Below are 22,513 nucleotides of genomic sequence, written 5' to 3'. Positions count from 1 at the left end.
AGTGGCCCCCAAGCTGGGGCAGGGGCGGGGTGGGCGGGCACCCTTTCAGGGCGATGAGGGGGAGGGGCTCTACGTCCTGACCGCGGAAGACGTTCCCCGGGTCCATCCAGGTGTGCGCCGAGGACCTGCTTACGTGTTAGAAAGAGAACAGCTCACAGATTTCCTTCTCCGATTCCCAGGGGCATGGCCGAGACCTCCCAAGGGACCAGTTTCAAAAAAAAAATTTTTAAGTTTATTTTTGAGAGAGTTATATTTTGAGAGAGAGAGACACACACACACAGAGTGCAAGTGGGGGAGGGGCAGAGAGAGAGGGAGACACAGAATCTGAAACAGGCTCCAGGCTCCGAGCTGTCAGCACAGAGCCCAACGCGGGGCTCGAACCCACGGACCGTGAGATCGTGACCTGAGCCGAAGTCAGACACTTAACCACCTGGGACACCCAGGCACGCCAACAAGGGGCCGGTTTTACCCCAGAGTCGAGGGACAGCGGCAGTCCTGGAAAGCTGGTGGCCAGCCTGTGCCACGTGGCTCCCTCTCCGAGTACCTACCGCCCGGCGGTGACACACAGCCGGGACCATTTTGTGCCGGGACCATGCTACTTGCTTCCACACACCTTTAATTGGGGTGGGGGGTTGGAATCAACAAGAACAACGACCCAGACCCGGCGCTCCAAGCAGCTGGACCACGCGGCTAGAGAGGACTCGCCCGCTCCCCGAGCAGGAGGCGCTGTGTGGCCACCTCCGCCTTGGGCTCACCTGGGGGCCGTGCCTGCACCAGCCAGTGACCCCCGACACCAGCTCCCTCCTCTCTGACACCTTCTTTAGAGGCACCGGTGGTGACTCCTGGTCCCCTCTCTGAAAGGGTCTTTGTTTTTGCACGGACCAGCACATAAACACCAGTGACTTCTTTTGGCAAATCTCCCCAGGTCTGACCTGTGGGCCTGGAGGACGCTGGCCCTGTAGCAGCAGGGAAGAGCCAGAGCCGGCCACGGCCAAGGTCACTGGAAAAACCACGAAAGCAGCCTCAAGTATCAGGCCCGAAGGGCCGCTGAGCATCGGACACAGGTCAGGGCAGCAGGCCGACTCCGCCGGGACACCTGCTTCCTGGTGGGGGGGGTGGGCTGGGCCCCAATGAGACATGATGTCATGAAGTCTTATCACGTCTCAGGGAGGCGACCTTCCCGGGGAGGGGAGGGGAGGGGAGGGGAGGGGAGGTGTCCGGCTGGAAAAGAAACACCATTTCCAGCCGGTTGGATCAGGTCCCGAAGTCAGGAACAAAGCCTCCTTGTCCTGCTCGCCCAGACCATGCTGCCGAGAGAGTGTAGCAAATTCCTTCCACGGTCTGTCCATAAAATAAAAATGTCTAATTTCTCAAAAGGTCTACCTAAGTGGATGTGACTGTGGCCACGGAGAAATAAAGTCTTTAATTGCTAAGTGAAACAGATGAAAAGTTTCTTTAATTTTAAGAAAGATAAAATTGAGCAAAACGTTATATGCGCCATTTCCCATGTATACTGGTCTGCTGAAATGATGTTGTTTTTCTGCGTGGGTGGCTTAATCTTAAAATTCCAGTTAATTCTATTTTCTCTGTCTTCTGCCAAAGACAGAACTTAGATTCCATTTCATGTACGTGTATTGATTACTCATTCCCATCTGCGTTAGATTATAATCGGTCGTAACGTAAACGTGGTCTCCCTCCTGTGGTCCTCCGTGTGGCTCTCCGACGCCCTCAGGTAGGTTTTAAAGCCGGTTTCCCAGCTCCTCTCGACACCCCCAGTGGAAGAATCCAGAGGAACCCCCACAGACAAGCACCGTTAATGTGTCGAGTTCTTCCTTCCGGCACCTCCAGATCTGTCAACACACGTCAGAATGCTCCTTCTTGATCTGACCTTGGGACACTTTGTACCCATTGGCAGCGACGGGCGCTTACCCGTCCTACCCGCCTCTCCTTTCTCCCCACTGTGTTCTTCCGTAATTCCAAACGTTCCGCCACGTCTATTTCACGTTACGTCAGGACTATGTGAATGTCGTTCGTTGCAGATTCACGTGGTTGGGAGGGAACTTCCAAAGTCAGGTGTATTGGGAGTGATGAGTGGGATTCCCTTCCAAGTCTCAGCTGCCCCCAACAATGTCCTGGATTTTCCAGAATAGTCTTGAAAACAGCAAGGTGTCACCATTCTGAGACTGGCTGTGGCCTCTCCCACCTGGGACGGACCCCGGGGACCCTCCATGGTCGGCGATTCGGGAAGCGGGATGTCCTGGCCCGGCAAGGAGCCCAGCGCCCACGTCCCGCCGGCCTCATGAAGCGAGACTTGGGACACTGGCCGCGAACAGAATTCCAAGTGTTGGCTCTGCTGATGGGAGGGAAGGCGAATGAGGGGCATATAAGAAAGTTTCAGGTCTTTGTCAGAAAAGAGAAATTCAGGAATAAATTAGAGTGGCCTGTGGGTTCAAGGCCGCCAGGACGTCTGATGTAAATAGGTCCCCCATAAACTGACAGAAATGCCCAAAGGTGCTTTTTGAATGTGTTTCATCAGGAGAATTACTGCTGTTTGTGGTTTGAGCACGAGGATTAGAAGAGGTAGGATGGACGCCCTCACGTCAGACGTTGTCTGTACCCAACCTACCGTCCCTACAAATACACTTGCCTTGTCCTTCTACGGGCCTGGGTTTGGCCTGGAAATAGTCATGGTGACAGGCACCCAAAGCAAGGGGGCACCTGGGGCAGCGCTGCCCCAGGACAAGGGAGCGCCCCGCCCAGCCAGCCTGTTCCTATGGGCCGTCCAGATGAGGGACAGGGTCAGGGCCGTGCAGCCCTGTTCCTGCAGTGAGCCCGTGGGGCAGGAAGACTGTCCCGAGATGCCGGCCTTTGACCGTCTTCTGGATCCCTGGTGGGGACTGTCACAGCAGCAACGTCTCACCGTGATACCTGTTTCACTGCATTTCCTAGTCCTGGGTCAAGAGAGGCTTCTCACCCTGTCTTCCTTCCCATCTTCCCACCCCTCATCCCTCCCATCGCCCCATCCCTCCAACCAACCTCTCCATCCCGTCATTCTAGCCCAACCCCAGGCTGCTCACTGAGGCTGACTGTCCCCCACCCCCACCCCCAGGGGCCCCAGCCATGCTGCAGGGTCTGAAACGAGCCTCAGGCTGGAAACCCCCCCGCCCCCACTCAGCACCTGCTCTGGCAGACCTCCCCTCCCCCAGGAGCCAACATGGACACCAGGGATGCCGGCCCACCGGGCCTTCATTCGGCACGTACTATGGGCCAGGCACCGCAGGGGCTTAGGAGACCATGATGAACGACACAAGGTCCCTGCCCTCGGGGCCCACAGTCCAGGCACAGCACAGTGCTACGTATCAGTGACACAAATGTGTCGGCTTACAAGGAACGGGCAGTTGTGCTAGGAGATTCACCAGGCAGATTGGGATGAGGACGGAGAGAAGGAATTCCTTCCTGACACCGTATGTGGTCTGTGCCGGCCAGGGTGGGGGGTGGGACACAGAAGAAAGGTCCCCCCTGGAGCCTGCAGTCAGAGTGGGGAGCAGCCGACAGGCTCCCAGCTCTCGGAGAAAGTAGAAAGTGCTGGTCTTAGAAGAACAGGTGAGGTGCCAAGAGTTTGCACAAAAGGGAGGCCCACCAGGGGGCTGGGAGAACATTCCAGAAGGAAGAGGTGGACTGTGGGATGTGTGTTCTGGAGGAGTCAGGGCAGGGGCACAGAGACAGGAGGGTGAGCACCGAGCCCAGGCCTAGGGGCCCCTGGATTTGGGGGAGGTGGTGTGCGAAACCCCGGGGTGACTTTGGCACACTTTCCCTGGTTTTCTTTACACCTTCGCAGAAAAACGTTCCTGTATTAAAATCAACATGGATGGGGCGCCTGGGTGGCTCAGTCGGTTAAGCGTCCGACTTCGGCTCAGGTCATGATCTCACAGTCTGTGGGTTCGAGCTCCGCATCAGGCTCTGTGCTGACAGCTCAGAGCCTGGAGCCTGCTTCTGATTCTGTGTCTCCCTCTCTCTCTGCCCCTCCCCTGCTCATGCTCTGTCTCTTTCTGTCACAAAAATAAATAAAAACATTAAAAAAAATTTTTTTTTTAATAAAAAAAGATAAAATCAACATGGAAAAAGACAGAATGCAAAATGTATATAGATTTCTTTTGAGGTAAAAAAATACAATCTCAAGGAAGTTTCGACTGCCAGCAAAGGTGCCCCCGAGTGTGCGTCCCTGTGGCCAACAGGGCGACCAAGGAAAGGTTTGAGAAGCCTGACATCCTTGGTAGATACGAGCATGCCCACGGACGAGACACCAGGCCCAGAGAGGGCACATCAGGCACTCTGGGTCACACAGCCCACGGGAGCAGAATCAGGACTCAGACCAGGATGTGGGCCTTGCTCTCCCTGCAGCCGCCGAACGGCTGATGAGTTGGAGGAAATAAGGCTGAGAAAGAACGTTCACGGCCCACAGAGGTGAGACCTCGAGGGTCAGAACAGGAAGTGTGGTATGGCCCCGAGACATCTAGCGATTCTCGTCCCGGCCTCCTCGGGGTCACCCCTACCCGGAGATGAGGCGTGACCCGTACCCAGCAACGGCACTGTTCCCACGAGGCGGAGGAAACCCGCCTCTTCGTCCGTGTGCTCATTTAGTGTTGTTCTGCAGGGACGGCCTGAGTGCTGGGGAAGGGTCTCCCGGTGCCCGTCCCGCGACCGGGGCACGCCCTGTGGTCGGCACAACGGGAGAAAACAGTACTCCCCTCCACGGTGGGGTCAGGGAGACCGGGCATCGTGTTGGCACGAAAACCAACAGCCCGTCGTGCTCCTGGTAGGAAAGACAAGCTACGAGAAAGGACCCCAAACGGTAGCTTAGCGCACATGCAGAGCTGTCTGTGGCTTGGGATTAGCGGATGAGGAGACGCTCGCTACGGTGTGCAGCTGAATGTCGCCGTCTCTCTTCGTTCCCTTTTCTTTCTTTAGAAGGTGCTGAGAGAGTTTATTAAGAAACCAGTCGACATCCTGGACGTCTTCGGGCCACCTCAAATACTGCCGCTTCCGCACGAATCCCCTGAGAGACTGATGCTTCATCAGCTGGTACTGGGACAGGGAGCCCACGACCACCAGGATGAGGGCACCGTCGAGGTCAGACACACAGCGGCTCTGGGCGTAACTGAAGGCTTCGAGGCACCAGCCGTCTCGGAGGAAGTGCCTGCTCACGAGACAGACCACCTTCCTGCTGCCCCACACGGCGTCCTGGATGTTGGCGATGTGGTCTTGCCCCGGGACAAAGTCTCTCTCCTCGAAGCACAGGTTGAATCTGTTTTGGTCGCTGTACTGAGCATCTAGGTGCTTGAGCAAAGCGTTTTGCACCCACTCAAAGTCCTTGTTGCTGAAGCACAGATACGCGTCGTATTTGTACACGTCTGACCCGCTGCCCTTGGCGTGGTCCGTGGACAGCAGTCTGCAGGCTGCCTTGTAGCAGAGGAAACAAAGCCCCCGGAACTTGGCGACCGTGAGGACGGCCGTGAGGAACAGAGTCACGGTAACACTGGATAAAACGAAAAGGGACAACTTCAGGGACTTTAAGACTTCCTCTTCGTCACAACCCTCCATGGACACAGAGGAGAGGGAGGTCCCAGCAAGCGAGGCGGGGTACATGCAGAGGACGTCTGCATGAGACCCAAGCACAGTGACGTTGGTCTGGTTGAGCCAGCTGATGAAGGGACGGAGTTCACACTCACAGATGAACTTGTTGTACGTTATGTCCACGGCACTGAGGCCCGCAAACAGATCGGGGTCGGGGGACAGGAGCTGGTTTCTGGACACGTCCAGGACTTCCAAATTCGCAGGCAAGTCTCCGGGAGAAAGAACGGTCAGCCTGTTGGAGCTGAGGCTGAGACCCCTCAGTGCGGTCAGGTCGCTAAATACTCCTGGCGGAAGGGAATTCAGGTAGTTGTTATTTAGATACAGGACCTGGAGCTGGGAGAGCCCCTTAAAAACATCCCAGCAGAAGCCGGTTTCCCAGGCCAGCTGCAACATATTTCCTCCAAGGAAAAGCTTCTCCAGGCTGAGGCTCCCCGCTGGGGCATGAGCTGGGTTGCAAGAAGAAAGGCGGTTTTGATTCAGAATGAGGATCTGGAGGTGAGGGACCCGGAGAAGGAAGTAGAGACTGTCCAGGTCTTCTAGCCTGTTCTCTGACAAGTGGATGAAGTTGGCGGTAAGCCTTACGTTCGGCAAGGTCACCAGTTTATTGCTGCCCAAGAAGATAGTAGGGATGCTCGGGATGAAAGAAATGGTTTTAAGGGCATTATCGCGGAGATCCAAGGTCTGTAATGTCTTCAGGGATTTGAACGTCTGGTCCTGAATGATCCCAATGTGGTTGTTTTGAAGGTCAATATAGGCTACCTCAGGCAGTCCACCGAAATCAGAATTATAAAGCTCGCCCAGAAGGTTATGTGACATGTTGAGAACCTGCAGGCTGTCGAGTCCATAAAACGCTTCCCCTGCAATCTTGTTTATCTTGTTGTGGGCGAGGTTCAGGACCTTCAAGTGCCTGAGAGACTCAAAGAGCCGAAAGTTCAGAGAGAAGATAAAGCCGTGTGAAAGATCCAGACGTGCCACTGAGCTCCTGGCCAGGCCGGCAAATGTGCTCCGGTCAGGGTCCCGGATGTTACGGAAGCCAAACCCAGCCCCCATGATGTGGTAGGTGAGAACCAGAGAGGAGGTCTGGCTCCCATTGATGGCCCTGCTGAAGTTCCCCGTGACGTCCACGGTCCAGCCGTTGTGAGAAACATCCAGGGTTTCCAGCACCATGTCTCTGAACGGGTTCATACACTTGGCCCAGTCCATGGGGACCCTGTTGTACAAGCCATTGGTGGCGAGGCTTAAGAAGGAGAGCGTCTTCCCTTGGAGGGGCTTGAGCTCCTGTTCACATACGATGGGTATCTGGTTGAGGGAAAAATCGATAGACTTCAAGGAATTCAACTCCCGGAATGAAGGATGAAGGTGAAGGCTACGAATCTGATTTTTGGACAGGTCCAGGCGAGTCAAAGACTCCAGATTTCGGAAATAACCGTCTCTTAATACGGCATCGGAGAGAGCACAGAAGAAGAGTCGAAGTTCAAGCAGGTGGGGCAGCCCCTGGAAAGCGTCGAGATGCAGGAAATGCATGTGGCTCCCGCCCAGGTCCAAGACTCTAAGATTGGGCAGGTTTCGGAAGGCCTCTCTGTCAATACGCAAGGGGGTATACTGAGTCCCGAGCTCCAGCAGCCCCAGCTGCTCCAGGAAGGGAAATGAGGAGGCAGTGACAGTCTCGATGTAGTTGAAGCTTAGCAGGAGGATCTCCGTGGTGCCAGGCACCCAGGGCACCTGGGTGAGGTTGCAGAATCGGTACAAGGCTAGCCGACCATCGAGGAGCAGGAAGAAATCGCCAGCACAGGACTGGCCACGAGCACTACTCCGAAGACAAGGTCAAGGGGGTCTCCCATGATCCCGCGGAGAAGACGGGAAAATGAAGACACAGCCGACCGAGCTCCAGGCATGGCGCGCGGGCCCCTGGGACATGGGGGCTCCCCGCACGACCTGCCTGCTGCCGAGACCCTTTGTGGGTGCGGCTGTGGGGGGGTGGGCCTGCAAGGTAAGCACTATTCCAAGTCCTTCAGAAACATGGTCTTTGCAGTAACGGTTCATTAGTTCACAGCAGTCGCTTACTCAAGGTCTGCGCAGGCAGTGGGAGAAAGCTGCAGGTGGAGACATGTCTGCACGTCCCCTGGGCCCGTTCCCAGCCAGCCGGCTCCTCAGTCCTCCGTCCACAGCCGGGCTGCCTCAGCGCACAAGCAGGGGTACTTTATGCCACCGTCCACAAAGCATCACAGGATGGGTCTAATGCGGACGAACCGGGCGCCCCTGCCAGCCGGCCCGCAGGGCTGTGTGGGATGCTCGGCGGCACAGCTGCGTCTGGCTGGTGTTCCCAGTGCGGGCTGTGGGGTCTGAGGAAACGCGGGGGGATCGGCCCTCGGAGCCCCCGCGTCTGGTGCCCGCGGCCCATTCAACGGGCTCTCACTGTAACGTCAGAAGTAAGGAGAGACTGATGCGGCTCAGGGGCCAGGAGGAGGGACAGGGAGAGGGGAGGGGAGGGGGGAAAGGGAGGGGTGGGGTGGGGGGGAAAGGAGGGGGGGGGAAGTGGGAGGAGAGAAGAAGGGGGAGGGGGAGGGGGAAGGAGGGGCAAGGGGGAGGGGAGGAGGAGCGGGGGGGGAGGGGAGAAGGAAGGGTGGGGGGGAGAGGAGAAGGAGGGCATTGGGGAGGGGGGAGAAGGAGGGGTGGGGCAGACAGAGGGGAGGGGGGAGAAGGAGGCACCTGCCGTAAGCCTTAGTCCGTGGCTCTGCTGGTGTTTTGCTCCGTGTGGGGGCTGGTTTCCATGGAAACCCGAGGCTGTGACACACAGATTAGAGCAAATCACAAGGAGGCATCGACTCCGAGTTGACCCCAAGCATCAAAACCAGGCATTTAATAATCACTGGGAAGTCGTCGGCGATAATGTTGACCCAATCTGATCATTTTTCACCATTGCTGCCCAAGGCCTGAGGCGGCAGCCGCATGTCCCCCGCACCTTCCAGGGTGGGTCGCCCTCCTGGCGGCCTGGGGGACTCTGCTGTCCCCTCCCTGCACAGAGCCCTGGGGACGACGGCCACAAGGACTTCTGTGCTCCAGCTCTGTCTCCCCAACAACTTCCTTGGCAAGTATGTGGGGAGTGTCCACTAGGTGCTGGGCACCTTTCGGGACACAGGAGAGAAGACGAACTCACAAGCCATGACTGTCCTCATGGGCTCACGTGCTGGTGCAGGGAAGCAGCGGAGGGGGGACACCCAACAAAAGAAGGAAAAATGGAGACAGGGACCGCCAGGGCTGGGTGTTGGTTGCTACTTGGACAGTGGTCAGGAAAGCCCTCTCTGTTGACATCATAAGCAGAGGCCTGAAGGCAGGAGGGAAAAGGACAGGCCCGTATGTGCGGAGGGAGGAGCAGTGAGCACCAGTCCCGGGTGACCGGGAGTGCCAGCACGGCGCTCCTGGCTGCCTCTCCAAACTCTTTCCAACCTCAGGGCCTTGGCACATGCTGCGTCCTGTGCAGGAACGCTTTTCTCTCTGCTCCTCACATGGACACTTCCTCAGAGAGCCTCCCCCACACTATTTGCGGTAACTCCCCTGCCCCCAACTCGCTCAAACACACCTTGTTTATTCCTTGCAAGGCAACTATCACAAGCCCTTAATTATCTGGCGCAAACACTGGCTGACTTATCTGCCGTCTCCCTCCCTTACGAGGCCATATTCTCCATCAGCACAGCGAGGATGGAAGGATGCCCGCTGCTAAGAAGAAGAAATGCGAGGTTGAACGAGTATCGCTGCCAACAAGGGAACAACACTGATCTGTTTGGGGAACTTGGTCTCTGCTGAGGCAGAAACCATCACCCTGGGTGAGGCTTCCCGTGCGGAACAGTGGCTCCCGATGGGGAAGCTGTCTCTGCGGGAGCGTCCTGTGAGCGTGCAGGTGTCCGGGCCACGACGCGCCCCGGGAAGCAGGCAGGCCACACGCACCTGGTCCTGCACAGGCGGAGCTGCTCAGCTCCAGGGACGATGACCCGCCGGGCGTCCCTGGAGGCTGAAACCGTCTCAAAGTGACCTCAGACCCTGACTCTCTTCTGCAGGCCAACAAAGTATTTCCTTTTAAAGTTTATTTATTTATTTTGAGAGAGAGAGAGAAGAGAAAGCTCAATTAGAGGAGGGGCACAGAGAGAGAGAGAGTCCCAAGCAGGCTCTGCTCTGTCAGCACAGAGCCTGATGTGGGGCTCGATCCCACGACCCCAGGATCATGACCTGAGCCTAAATTGTTGGAGAAGCTGGAGAGGTGAATAAAGAATGCCAAAGATGGCCGATGGGGCTAAAACAAACTCTGGTCTCTAGCTTAGAGACCCTCCTCCGGGTTCTTCTTTCTTTCTTTGCTGCGGCTTGCGAAACCCACGCCCCCCCTCTCCCCCCCAGATATGGAAGCTGATGACAATAAATTACCCTCTGCACTTGTATCTGGCGCTCAGATCTTTGGAGAAACGGTCTCCTCTGAGCCCGCCGGTGTTAAATAAATCTCCAGTCCACCAAGATCTCTGAGTGCCACTTGGGTTTTCCGCCAGCGTCCCAGCCTGGTTCCGTAACAAAATCAAGAGTTGGACGCTTAACTGACTGAGCCACCCCCACAAAGTATTCCTGGCACTGTTTCTATTCTGAATTTTCCAGACACGGGATCTGACAAATCTAGGGAAGATCGTACCCTGCTCAGTTCGCAGCTGCAAACAAGGAGTTAGTCACCATTCCGGAAAATCTCTTCCTAGTGACCTGGGTCTCCACCGGAGCCATGATCCGTGCCATCTGGGTGGACTTCCTGGGGACGGTGCGTGTGACCCCCGTTTATGTGGCCCTCATTTCTAAATGTCAAAGGTAATAAAACTTTAAGAAATGTCTGTTGAATATTTTCTTCTCTTAAATCCAAACTTATTCCTTATAAGTGAGTGTGAGAGTCAAAATAACTCACTTTGCCTTCTAGCGTGAGGACATATTAGTTCCTCATCACTTACGTCCCCTTTCCTTTCCCTCGTTATATTCCTGTCAGGGCGTTATATTGATTTCTTTAATGTCGTGTTTATAGATTAGATTATACCTATGCTTCAACTTCAAAATGGAAAAGCCGTCATTTAAACATTTGTTATAAAATGGGTGCTCTTCTGGGGCCCCTGGGGGCTCATGTGGTCATGATCCCAGGGTTCGTGGGTTCAAGCCCCACGACGGGCTCTGTGCTGGCAGTGTGGAGCCTGCTTGGGACTCTGTCTCTCTCTCTCTCTCTGTCCCTCCCCCCTCCCACTCTCTCTCTAAAATAAATAAAATGAAAAAAAATTTTAAACAAGGATGCTTTTCTTTTTTTAAAAAAAAACTTTAATGTTTTTTGAAATCTATTCTTGAGAGAGAGAGGGAGAGAGAGAGAGAGAGAGCGCGCGCGTGCACAAGCAGGGGAGGGGCAGAGAGAGAGGGAGACACAGAATCCAAAGCAGGCTCCGGGTTCCGAGCTGTCAGCACAGAGAGCGACGTGGGGCTCGAACCCAAGAACCGTGAGATCATGACCTGAGCCGAAGTCAGACACTTAACCAATGGAGCCCCCCAGGCGCCCCACAAGGATGCTTTTCTAAGCACTGTGGCCATAGCCTCTTCTCCCCACGTTCACCACAAGCTCTGAGATGATTAAAGCCAGATATTCTTTGAATCCTATTTTTTCCACCCACATAGCGAGTGGTTGCCCCCCCCCCCGCCCCGCCCCCGATGATCAGACCCATGCACACGGTGGGGAGGCCCTTGTCCTGGAAGATGGGACAGATGCAGGGGAGAATTATCAGAAAGAAAACAAACCAGTCGGGGCACATGTGGGCATCAGGCTCCTGGGAAGCCCCAGAGGTGAGCCCCAGCCCCGCCCACCTCAAAAGGGACAGCTCAGCAACAATGCTGTCCCTGCCATCCTGCTGCTGACACAACCAGCGGGCACCTGCATGGACGGGGCGGGAGGCCGTCCCCGCAGGGCCCTAACTCTGAGCCCTGGGTTCACCCCCGGCCCACACAGACGCTGGGGGAAGGAGGTCTGTTGTTCTCAGGCAGCAGATTCTCAGATGTGCTTCAGGAGGAGAGCCGAGGGCGGGGGAGACACATGGTAGGGGGACGACCGCACTCTGGGTTTCCTGTGACCTTCTTCCCATCTCCCAACGGGAGGGGACAGGGACAGACGAGGTCCAGCCTCCCTGGCCAGACGAGCACCACCCTCTACAGTCGTTCTTAAGTGTCGTGAGGTCACAGACAGACCCCTCTGAAACTCCGATAGCTCTGGTTCCTTGCCCTCCAAAAACGCACGTACGCATCACAAACCCCAATTTTGCACCATTTCAGAGGGTTCACTGACCTTCCAAACTCCGCTCCTTCCAACCCGCGGCTTCACAGACAGCCCGGCCCGCTCCGTATCCCGGGACGCGGCTCAGAGCGCCAAGGGCCTGACGGCAAATACTTTCAGCTTTGCAGTCCAACCTCTGTTCTAGAACAGAAGAGAAACTCTGGTTCACAAGTGAGGATTTGCGGTGACTGTAAGATACACGCGTGCCGATACGGAACCACCGCATTTGCCGGGAAGATGCCACCTGGTCCCCAAGCTGCTGATTGATTCAACCATCAGAATGATTTCTCCTCTTACGTAACAGACAGAAATCCCTGCAGAGGCGCGTAGCTCAGAACAGCGGAGCTGAGCTTTCTAGTTTCACTTTTGTCTTTTTGCAGACAACCCCTCACCGCCCCGCGGTGTACCCGCCGGACCCGGGCCGCTCGACCCCTGGATTTGCAGCAACGGGTGACAGAGGAGATGACAGAGGCAGTGCGGGGGGCAGGGCCCCTGGACAAACAGAATTGACGCAAAATTATCCGGGCTCATGTGGCATGACCAAGATACCATGCAGGCCGGCTTTCTACGACGTACAGCAAGGCAGGACTGAAGCGGACCTCCCAGCGGGGGGCTCCGGGACAGCGGAGCCGAGAGCCGTCAGGAAGACACCACGCGGCGCGTCCGGAACGGGAGCCAGGAGCCCACGCGGGGTGAAGAAAACAGGAACTCGCACTGGTGTCGGGCAGCGGGTGGAGCAGCGAGAACCAGGCTGTGAAGCTGCTTCAGGCCCGATCCAACCTCAGAACCTGGAGACCATCCACCGTCCTGGACACACAGCCCCCCCCCCCCCCCCCCCCCCCCCGTCCACAGCCCCTCCCCACCCCAGTCCACCATCCTGGACCCACAGCCCCCTCCCCCCAGCCCCCCCAGTCCACCGTCCTGGACCCACAGCCCCTCCCCCGTCCACCATCCTGAACCCACAGCCCCTCCCCCCGTCCACCATCCTGGACCCACAGCCCCTCCCCCGTCCACAATCCTGGACCCACAGCCCCCTCCCCACGTCCTGGACCCACAGCCACCCTCCCCCCGTCCACAGCCCCTCCCCCCCCCCGCACCCCCCCAGTCCACCGTCCTGGACCCACAGCCCCTCCCACCCCGTCCACCATCCTGGACCTATAGGCCCCTCCCCCAACCACCGTCCTGGACCCACAGCCCCTCCCACCCCGTCCACCGTCCTGGACCCTTAAGCCCCTCCCCCCAACCATCGTCCTGGACCCACAGCCCCCCTCCCCCCATCCACAGCCCCTCCCCACCCCAGTCCACCATCCTGGACCCACAGCCCCCTCCCCCGTCCACCGTCCTGGACCCACAGCCCCTCCCCCCGGTCCACTGTCCTGGACCTATAGGCCCCTCCCCCCAACCATCGTCCTGGACCCACAGCCCCCTCCCCCCGCCCCCCACAGCCCCTTCCCCCCTCCACCTTCCTGGACTCACAGCCCCCTCCCCCCGTCCACAGCCCCTCCCCCCCATCCACCGTCCTGGACCCACAGACCCCACTGGTGTGACCTCAACGCAGTTGGTAGCCAATTCTGCAAGGTTCACCCCAGGGCACTGCCCCCCCTGCCGGTCATGTCCCCCCCTGCCCCTGCCCACTGACCTCCCAGCCGGTCCCCCACAGACACATGCACCCCTCATCCAGCTACCCCAGAGAGCCCAAAAGCACACCTCTGATCAGAAGCCTTCACTGGCTCCTTCTGCCCACGAAGGGAACAGGACTTCTGGGCCGTCCACTGTAGACTGTAGTCTACCCTGGAATGGCTGACCTTCTCGCGTGACAGAGGGGATCCCAAGCCAACCCCCCCCTCCCGACCGCACCTGCAGTCTGGGCCTGTGCTCCAGAGGGAGGCCACCTGCTCAGAACTTGGCCTCCACCCCAATTTCCCTCCTTAGGCTGGACCCCGGGGGGTGGGATGCTTCTGTCTGCATATCCAGCTCGCCCTTCAGAGGCCACCTCAGAAGCCAGCAGTCCTCATACCCCCGGGGCACATTTTATCTCACCCTGATATTCTGTCCACACCTCCCAGACAGCGTTTTTATTAAACACCTTCCCCCTAGACTGCACGTCTCTTGAGGGCGGAGACCTTGTTTTTATTTGTGCAGTATTCCTGAGGTAGCACAGTTTAACACCCCAGTAATATTATCCCCACTAATATTCCGAAGGCTTATTTTCATCAGACTCACCTCCTAGTTCTAACACGGGGAGCTCCTAACACGTCCTTATTCTGGGGGCACAGACCCCCCACTCCCCGGCTGGTCCAGGGCTCCCGTTCCTGAGACTCTAGGAGATTCATCACAATGACGAAGGTGGTCAGTGTTGATCTGGTGAGTCAAGATAAAGGGCTTTTGTTTTTCTTAAAGGAGAAAAGCTAATTAAGGGGGAGAAACAGAAACTGTGATGCACATGTTTTTCTATGCCATATGGCAGTTTTCTTTGCAGAAGAATTTGAAGCTTTAGGCGTGTGTCCTACTGAGCAGAATTTCAACTAGAAAAGATCGAGACCATTTTGCAAATCAAGGCACGAGGGCCATCAGAGCCGCAGGGTCTTGAGAAGTCTAGGCCCAGCCTCTGGTTCAGAGGCCCAGTGTCTGGGCCAGTCAGATGGGGAGCTTTCTTCGTTGGGACTCCGGAGAGGGAAAGTCCACACTTTCACGATCCGGCGCATTTTTCTTCAAATCGCTGTGGGGAGGGAGCGTCTCCCCGGACCTAAGTCCCTTTTCACGTGACTTTGCCATGGTCATTCGGTGACGAAGGCTTCCGCCCAGGGTTGAGGACCAGCACTGTCTGCTCTATGGCAGATGGCCAAGTTCGCCATCAGAGTTTGACCTTCGGAGCAGCTCGCTGGCTAAATGAGGCCCGAGTCAGGGGACACTGGCTAGGAATCGTTAGGTCTCAGATTTAGGATGAGGGGTCCTACAGGCGGAGGAAGTGTTCAGGGTCGTGCACCCCTCCAGCTGGGCGCTAGGACTTGAATCCAGCTGCAGACTTAGTCGTCATTTTGATCTTTTCCAAAAACTCAGAATGGAGTATACTGCACAGGGCCCAGCCCCTCGGAGGCATCCGGGACCACCTGCGGGTGCCGCTAAAACGCAATCTGGTCAGCAGGCGGGCGGGGGACCTGACACTCTGGGCTCTCCACAAGCCTCCAGGTGACCCTCACAGCTGAGTGGCAAGGCCCCGAGACCCGCCATCTGTCCACACTCACTGCTCAGGCTGCCTGTTCTCCTGGGATGAAGGTTGGGTAGGTGCTGCCCGGTCACTTCTGGGAAGGGGCCACGTTAATACGCTCACCCCAACTCTTCTCCGACCCTGGCGGGTGAAGCACCAGATGGTTGCCAACGGGGATCAGCTGAGGGTCCCGAGGCCGGGGCTGGACACGACACGTGGGTTCCCTCGCTGCGCAGCTGAGGAAACAGGTGCGAGGGCCTTCCCGGTTCCAGGGCAGGCGCTTCTGCCGCCGACCGGCAGGGGGCGGCCGAGGGCGGGTCGGGACGCGGCCGCGGGGTGAGCGCAGGGCCCGGGGTGAGGGCTCGCCAGGGCCGCCGCTGGCATCATCCACCCCCCCTCCCCGATGCTCTGCTCGCTCTGAGCTCTGCATCTGTTTTGCCCCGCACACCGTTTTGTTTGGGGGGGGGGGGGGGAGGATGGGATCAAAATGAGGACTAAGTCCTGCAGCTGAATTCGAGTCCTCGTTCCCAGTTGAATGGATGACCAGCCTCTCTGAGCACCAGTGGGGCCCTCTACACACACACAAGGGGGGACACTCCGGTGCCTGATCCAGAGTGATCGGTTCCTCACGCGCCACCCTCTGATGGTTCTTGTTGCTTAAGGACACAGACATCGTTAGTCCAGGCGCACCTCTCCAGGGATGCACTCCCTTTAGGAGCCACCAAAGGGGAACACTGAGAGGGACAGGGGATTTCCCAGCATGGTGTGGCCTCAGGAGCTTCCCTTTTCAGCACTCCTGGAAGTTAGGGAAAATCTTGCCGGATTGCCCTTAATATCTTCCGGTGGTGGTCCCCCCCCCCCACCCGACCACACCAGCATCCAGAGGAACTGATATTCTGAAGAAGCCAGTGTGTCAAAAACCCAACAGAATGGTTTCTCTTCTGTTTATTATAAATTCTTTCGCACCGTTTTAAAACATCTGACTGGAAAAAAAATAATTTCACTTGGGTGATGATTAAACACTAACAACACGCACCACACGCTTAAAATCCTCCAGAAAAGGGAGCTCTCCACGGACTGAATATCTCTACCTGATTTCAGCTAGCTTCAGGCGGCCACCAATACTCTCAGAAAATTAACCTCGAGGCTCTGACAGCCTCCCCGACCGCACCTCGGCCAAGCCTGCGAGCTGATGGCCCGGAGAGAGGGGCAACAGCCAGGTGCCAGAGCCCCGAGCCCCCCGAAGAGCCCGCCTTCGCCTCTCCAGGAAGTTATGACAACCTGGATTGTGATGTAAATGGAAGCAGTGGGGGGCGGCGGAGGCACAGTGAAGAAAATCCTTATTAAACTATGGACACGATGGAAATGAGAAGAGAGATTACAAGCACCAGAGAACCATCCCGGGGAGGGTTGTACTCTGGGCTGAGCTAAGGAAAGCAAAAAGAGAAACCCCCCTGGGCCGATGAAACCAAGCCCACTCGGCAGCCGGCAGAGCCGCCCTGGGTGGGAGGTGAGGGAGGGAGTCAGGCTGGGAGGGGGGAGTCCTGCGTCTCCCAGGGGTGGAGGAGGAAGAGTTCACTCGCGGCACCAGGGACTTGGGAGCGGGGGCGGCCGGGGCTGCAAGCACATGTTCCTGCCTCGTGCTGGCGACTGGGGACCGGGCCCCAGGGAGGTTCTGAGGGTGGAAACCGCCCTGGGCCAGCAGCCCCACACCCCTGCTCCCATCCTGGGTGGGGCGCCGGGGCCAGAGGCCAACTTGCTGTGGGCGGGAACGTCCAAGACCACGGCCAAAGCCCCGGGCTGGGAGAGGGGAATCCTGGGGCCACCGTGGGGGCATCCTTGATGAGCTGAATTCCCCTTGTCCCGTCTCTGAATGTGCACATGTGAGTGTGACCTGGCGGCCAGGTACGTGGCCAGACTGTACCCGGAAATAGCTTGCTTCGGTTTCTCAAACAGGGATCAGATCTCTTATGAAACAGACACAATCTCTTCACGGGGCCACTCTTCGCCGATGGCCAAATTCCTCAGACAGGAAGTACAAGGGGCGCCCGCTGCCTGGGCTCGGTTGGCCCCGTGGCCTCCTTCTGGGGCCCCGTCCTGAGCTCCCCTCCTCACCTATTCTTATCTGAATCTCCCCGTTTTCTCTTGTAGCACTGACAGCTTTGCTCCTATGTCTTCCTGAAATGCCTCCTCCCTCGTCCTCTTGTTTTCCCCGTTCCTTTTCCTTCCCCCACCCCTGGCTTGCAGGTCACGTTTCACGAGTTGGACTGTCCCCACCACTCATGCCCCCAGGATCTCTCTCCAGCCCTGAGAGAGGGAGAAGCACGGACGTGGGCGTCTCCTGGGGCCAGGGCCCCCCTCTCCTGACACCTGCCTGGCAGGTGGTGAGCCAGCCTTCTGGGAGACTCTCCTCCTGGGACTGAGCACCAAGTCCCAGCTCCTCTTTCCCAGATGTCTCTAGAGTTGTCCCTCCTTTTACATTCCCACCGCCCTGGTCAGTCTTCTGTCTGGCACATGCTTCCTGGGCACGGTCTCCCAGGGAGGGTGTTAGCCGCTGGGGCTTCATCAAGACAAACCCAATCTCTGCCTTCAGGGAGCTAACGTCCCGAGCCTGAAGGCAGCCACGGAGGGCAGGGGCTGATGTCGTTACAGGACCATACGTGGTGCCTCGAGGCAGAGGAGGACGCACCCCCAGCCCGAGGGCACCTCTAACTAGGGGTATAGACGCTGGCACCTAAGTCACAGGAGCGGTGAACCGTGGTGGGGGGGAGCAGTCCCCGGCAGAGGCACCCAGGCACCATGTTCAAGGGACAGGAGGGAGCCCGGGCCTGGAGCCCCCGCAGGTGGAGTCACTCAGAAGGTCCAAGTGTGAGCCTGTGGGCGCTGGTGGGGGCGAGGATGGAGAGGGTATTCTGCAGCCAAGAAGGACGCGCCTGCCATCCCGGGGGCAGAGGGGGCTGCCGAGGGCCTTGAGGACTGCCACCACCTAACACTAGCCCCTCAAGGCCGCTGGGCTTTGGCTCCACCAGAGGTATCCAGTCTCAGGTTCCCAGTAATAACGCTTAGCCCACACCTTCCGCACCAGGTGGCTGAGGTGCTTCCTGTGCCCTGTATGTGCAACCAAGGATCATGTACCAAATGCCTGCTATGTGCCAGACACTAGCGCTGGCTCAGAGGGTCCCCAGCGAGTCGGACAAAGACCCCTCCCCCCAGCGGGCACTGCAGGGGACAAGAGCTCCAACGGAGGAGGGAGCAAGCAGTGGGCAAGGAGCAACGGAGGGCAGATGACGGGCTCCCCAACTCTGCCCTTGAGGAACCCATCAGAAGAGGGGCCATTTGAGATGCTTCTTAAAAGATGTAGAGGACTCCCCAACAGGGCATTCTGGGCAGGAGAGCGAGTGTAAGGAGAGTGAGGCATGCAAAATAGGCTCAGTAAGAACCTTCTGGAAGGTCAGTGTGTCGGGGAGGTCAGTGTGTCAGGGAGCATGAAGAGAGTGGCCAGAGCTGGAGAGGGAGGTGGGGGGTTGTGGGGAAATAGGTTTTACTCACATAAATGGGTTAGAAAAAAGCTTCGGGCAGAACGCCACCCCTGCGGGGCGAAAGCGCCTGATGTTAGCTGGCGGGATATTGTACTGGGACTGTGAGAAACGTTATTTCACCTGCAGGAAATTACTTTCCTTCTGGAGCCAATATACTATTGTACTTTGATCACAAAATCCACTCACCCACCCCCCCAGACCCTTTGCTTCTTACACACACAAGTTAATGATTACTGTCTGATTGTTCTCTCCACGTTCATGTGTGTAAGATCTTGTTCTCTTCACACTCACCCTGTGTGTAAGATCTTGAAAGCCCAATAAATGCGGAGAGGAAGCCCCTGTTCGGGGCTCTTGTCTCCTCCCGGACATTAGCCTCTCGTATTCAACTCTGCATCTGCTCTCTTGCTGGACAAGCGAGAACTCCAGAGTCAAAGTCTGCGACAGGGGGTCTGGATCACAGCTGGTGGGCAGTGAGCGCCATTACGTATTCTAAGTCTTAGTATTACCCTCAGACCTCCTTCCACCTGCCTGTCCCAGTCTCTGGCTGCCGTTTCTAAATCCAGAAGACGACCGGTGACTCCCCAAAGCCCCGTCTTTACCAGCCCATGCTGGCTGTCACCTTTGAACTAGCAGGTGATAGCACAGGACTTCACACTTAACTGCTCTCGTTTCCCAGATGCTGGTTTTGTCTTTCCACCTGAACCTGGGAGCCTCTGAGGGGCAGGGACAATGCCTCACACGAGCAGGTCCCACAGAGCAGAGCTCACAGGGCTTGGGATGCAAAGCCAGCAGTGGGAATCACCCTAACAGGAGGCCGTACGGAGGTCTGGATCTGTGGGCTGTCCACAAAACTAAGAGTGAAACACACATCCGGACCCAGTCACTGCACATCCCGGGGTTTTGTGCTGAGTGAGCAAGCAGAAGCACCCCAACAGGCCTATTCTGATTTCAACAGTCAGCAAACTGGCAGGCAAACCGACAAAGGAGGTCTCTGTGAGGCTGGACACAACTTCCCGAGAAGTCTTCCGAGAAGACAAAGCCAAAAACGAGCAGGGTCAGTTTTGCATTCAGAACATGCAATCAGTTTCTGCTTCTCTCAGAGCGAGCCGCCAAGTGGGTGACCCAGTGACACCACTTAGGGTGGAAGGACCACTGAGGGTGACGTCCCCAGGGCACTGTGAAACAAGCGAGTGACCCTGTGACACCACCCGACCTCCACACAGGGCGTCCTATGGATTATTGCGTCCTTGCCCAGGAACAGTGTCTAGGGTGCCGTTCACGGGTCACCTGGCGCGGGGCAGGTGCGCTCAGAGCTGACCCACGGGAAGGAGCAAGCCCCTCGCCATGGTCCTGGCAGCCTGGCTTCCTGCGGCCGCGCACCCCTCACCCCGAGATGAGCCACACCGCCCTGCGAGGCTGTGCCGGCGGCGGTTTTCCAGGCGCCCTGCCTCTGCGCCCGCGTCTTCACAGGCGGATTGTTTACGACGTGAAGGCCGGCGGGGTAAACCGTGCCGCCTCCGCCGGGTCTGCGCCGGGTGCGCCGGGTGCCGGTGTTCGGGGGGGGGCCCCCTTTTCCAGGGCCGGGAGGCCACGTGCCCCCTCCCAGGTGGGGACGAAAGCGAAAGTGAGAAAGCGACAGCTCTCCAAAGGTGGGGGCGCCCCGGCTTCCCCGTGTCCCGCCCCCAGGGCACCAGCCGGCCACGGCCACGCGCCCAGTCCCCGTCCAGGGAGCAGAGCCGGAAGCCACCCGGGACGCCCCCGGGGGGTGGCGCCCGACCGCGCCAGCAGCCCGGGGTGGGACAGGGGTCCTCGTCGGCGGCGGGGCGCTTACCTCCGGGAAGGGCTCCCCGCGCCTCCCGCAGCTCCGCGCACTTCTCCACCCGCTCCTCCGCCCGGGTCCAGTCCCTCCCAGTACCCCGCCCACATGCCCCCGCCCCGCGAGGCCCCCGCCCGCATGCTCCTCCCTCCACCCTCCCCGCCTGGCCCCTCCCGGGCCCCTCCCACCTGCCAGATCAAGCCCCGCCCACGTGTCCCGGGCAGGCCCCACCCCACTCACACGCCCCGCCCTCCACCCACGCACCGCCCACCTGCCCAGCCGCTCTCCGTCCGGGCCCCGCCCACCTGCCAGACGCTGCCCCCGCCGGTCCTAGTTCACAGAACAGGCCCCGCCCACCTTCTAGCCCCGCCCCCCGACAGGCCCCGCCCCGAGGCTCGGGTCATCTCTTTAAGCTCTGTGACCAGTGGTACGACCTCCTGTTCCAACCTCGGGGGGGGGGGGGCCCTCCCACACTCGCCCCCGAGACCCTGCGGCTGCAGGGACGAGGAAACATGTAGGGACACCTGTGCGCTTCGGGGCGGGTGACTGGGACGCGGTTGCTCAGTGCTTGGGGCGCCCTGGACTGGATCCGAGGGGAAGGGGCCGCCCCCGACTGTCCTTGGGGTCATCCAGGCCAGCGCGGCCCCTCCTCCCCACGCCATGCAGAGGAGACCTGGAGTAACTGTCCAGAGGCACAGCCGAGCCAGCAAAGAGGGGCCTGCGCCCCTGGACCCCCACCCCCCCCCCCCGTGCAGGGTTCCTTACCCCCAGACCCCCACCTCGGACCCCCAATCCCCACCCCCGGTGCAGGGCTCCTTATCCCCAGACCCCCACCTCGGACCCCCACCCCCACACCCCCAGGCAGGGCTCCTTGCTCCCCGGACCTCCACCCCCGGATTCCCCCCATGCAGGGCTCCTTGCCCCCCCAAGCCCACGGTCATGATTTCATGTTTCATGGCCCACATGGGGGTCTGCACTGAGCCTGCTTGGGATCCTCTCTCTCTCTCTCTCTGTCTCTCTCTCTCTCTGCCCCTCCTCCATTCATGCTCCCTCTCTCTCAAAATAAATAATGTTCTTAAAAACCCTCACCCTCCATTCAGCAGCTGTATTAAGCTTCCACTACAGACCCAGTGCTTCCTCCAGGAATACAAATCCTGAGCTGACTTCCAGGGACAACTCAGAGCCCAGCAGGGAAGGTGCACGTGGACACAGATGGGTATAAATTTGATGAAGTGCAAGTCCCTGCATCCAGGGTCTGACGTCCTTGCGGCAACTAAGAAAATAGAGGCAACCTTGTCAGCCGGGCAGAGTGGCTGTGGGGAGGGCAGAGTGGGCAGGGCAGCAACAGGGCAGGGGAGGGCCTTCCATTCAGGCAAGACAGCAGAGGGGAGGGCGCTGGCTCTGGGCCGGGGAACAGCAGAGGTACTGGGGACAGAAGGGAGGTGGCTCATTTGGAAAACTGCCTGGTTGTGTGAATGGAATGCACTTTGTGTGTGGTGGGGGCAGGAATCAGGGCGCAGGAGCCCACGCCCGCAGGAGTGTGGATGGTGCTCTGTCGGCCGGTGGGCACTGGAGACCCCCCAGATGGGGCAGGTGATGAGGGACAGCCCACCCCAGTCTGCACATCACAGTTACCCCTGACAGCAACGCGTGGAGTGAGTGGGTGAGGGACAAGTGCTCAGTCAGGAGGCTCCTGCGATGGTCCAAGCAAAGATAACAATTGCAAATTAGAGCAGTGACATTCATTCATTTTAGCTAATGAGTGTCACTGTGCTTTCATGCGGCAAGCACCAGGCAGGTGGCAGGACCCTAACCACGCCGACCTTTATCAGCGCTCACCAGGTGTTCTGCTCTGTTCCCAGCACCAGGCCCGTGCGGACTGATCTAATCGTCACACGGCCTGTGAGTCAGGACCGTCGTCATCCCCTTCTACAAACGAGGAAACTCAAGGAGAGGAGGTTACGTTACTCCCAGGCGCTTACACAGCT

At 58.2% G+C, this 22,513-nt stretch overlaps 1 protein-coding gene across 1 annotated transcript; it reads right to left on the bottom strand.

Annotated features, from left to right (window-relative positions):
* Window positions 1-4,128: 4,128 nt before the first annotated feature.
* Window positions 4,129-20,600, bottom strand: TLR5 (toll like receptor 5). Its single transcript, XM_019436131.2, is given in 5 exon segments — window positions 4,129-7,400; window positions 7,403-8,049; window positions 8,344-8,418; window positions 11,975-12,103; window positions 14,186-20,600. Coding segments are annotated over 2 exon segments (2,670 nt in total). The 5' UTR covers window positions 7,530-8,049; window positions 8,344-8,418; window positions 11,975-12,103; window positions 14,186-20,600; the 3' UTR covers window positions 4,129-4,857.
* Between the last annotated feature and the right edge of the window lie 1,913 nt (window positions 20,601-22,513).

This window comes from Panthera pardus, unplaced genomic scaffold (genome assembly GCF_024362965.1).
Source record: "Panthera pardus isolate Hobbes unplaced genomic scaffold, ASM2436296v1 HiC_scaffold_21, whole genome shotgun sequence".
Lineage (NCBI taxonomy): Eukaryota > Metazoa > Chordata > Mammalia > Carnivora > Felidae > Panthera > Panthera pardus.
This window is presented reverse-complemented; position numbering and strand designations above follow the sequence as displayed.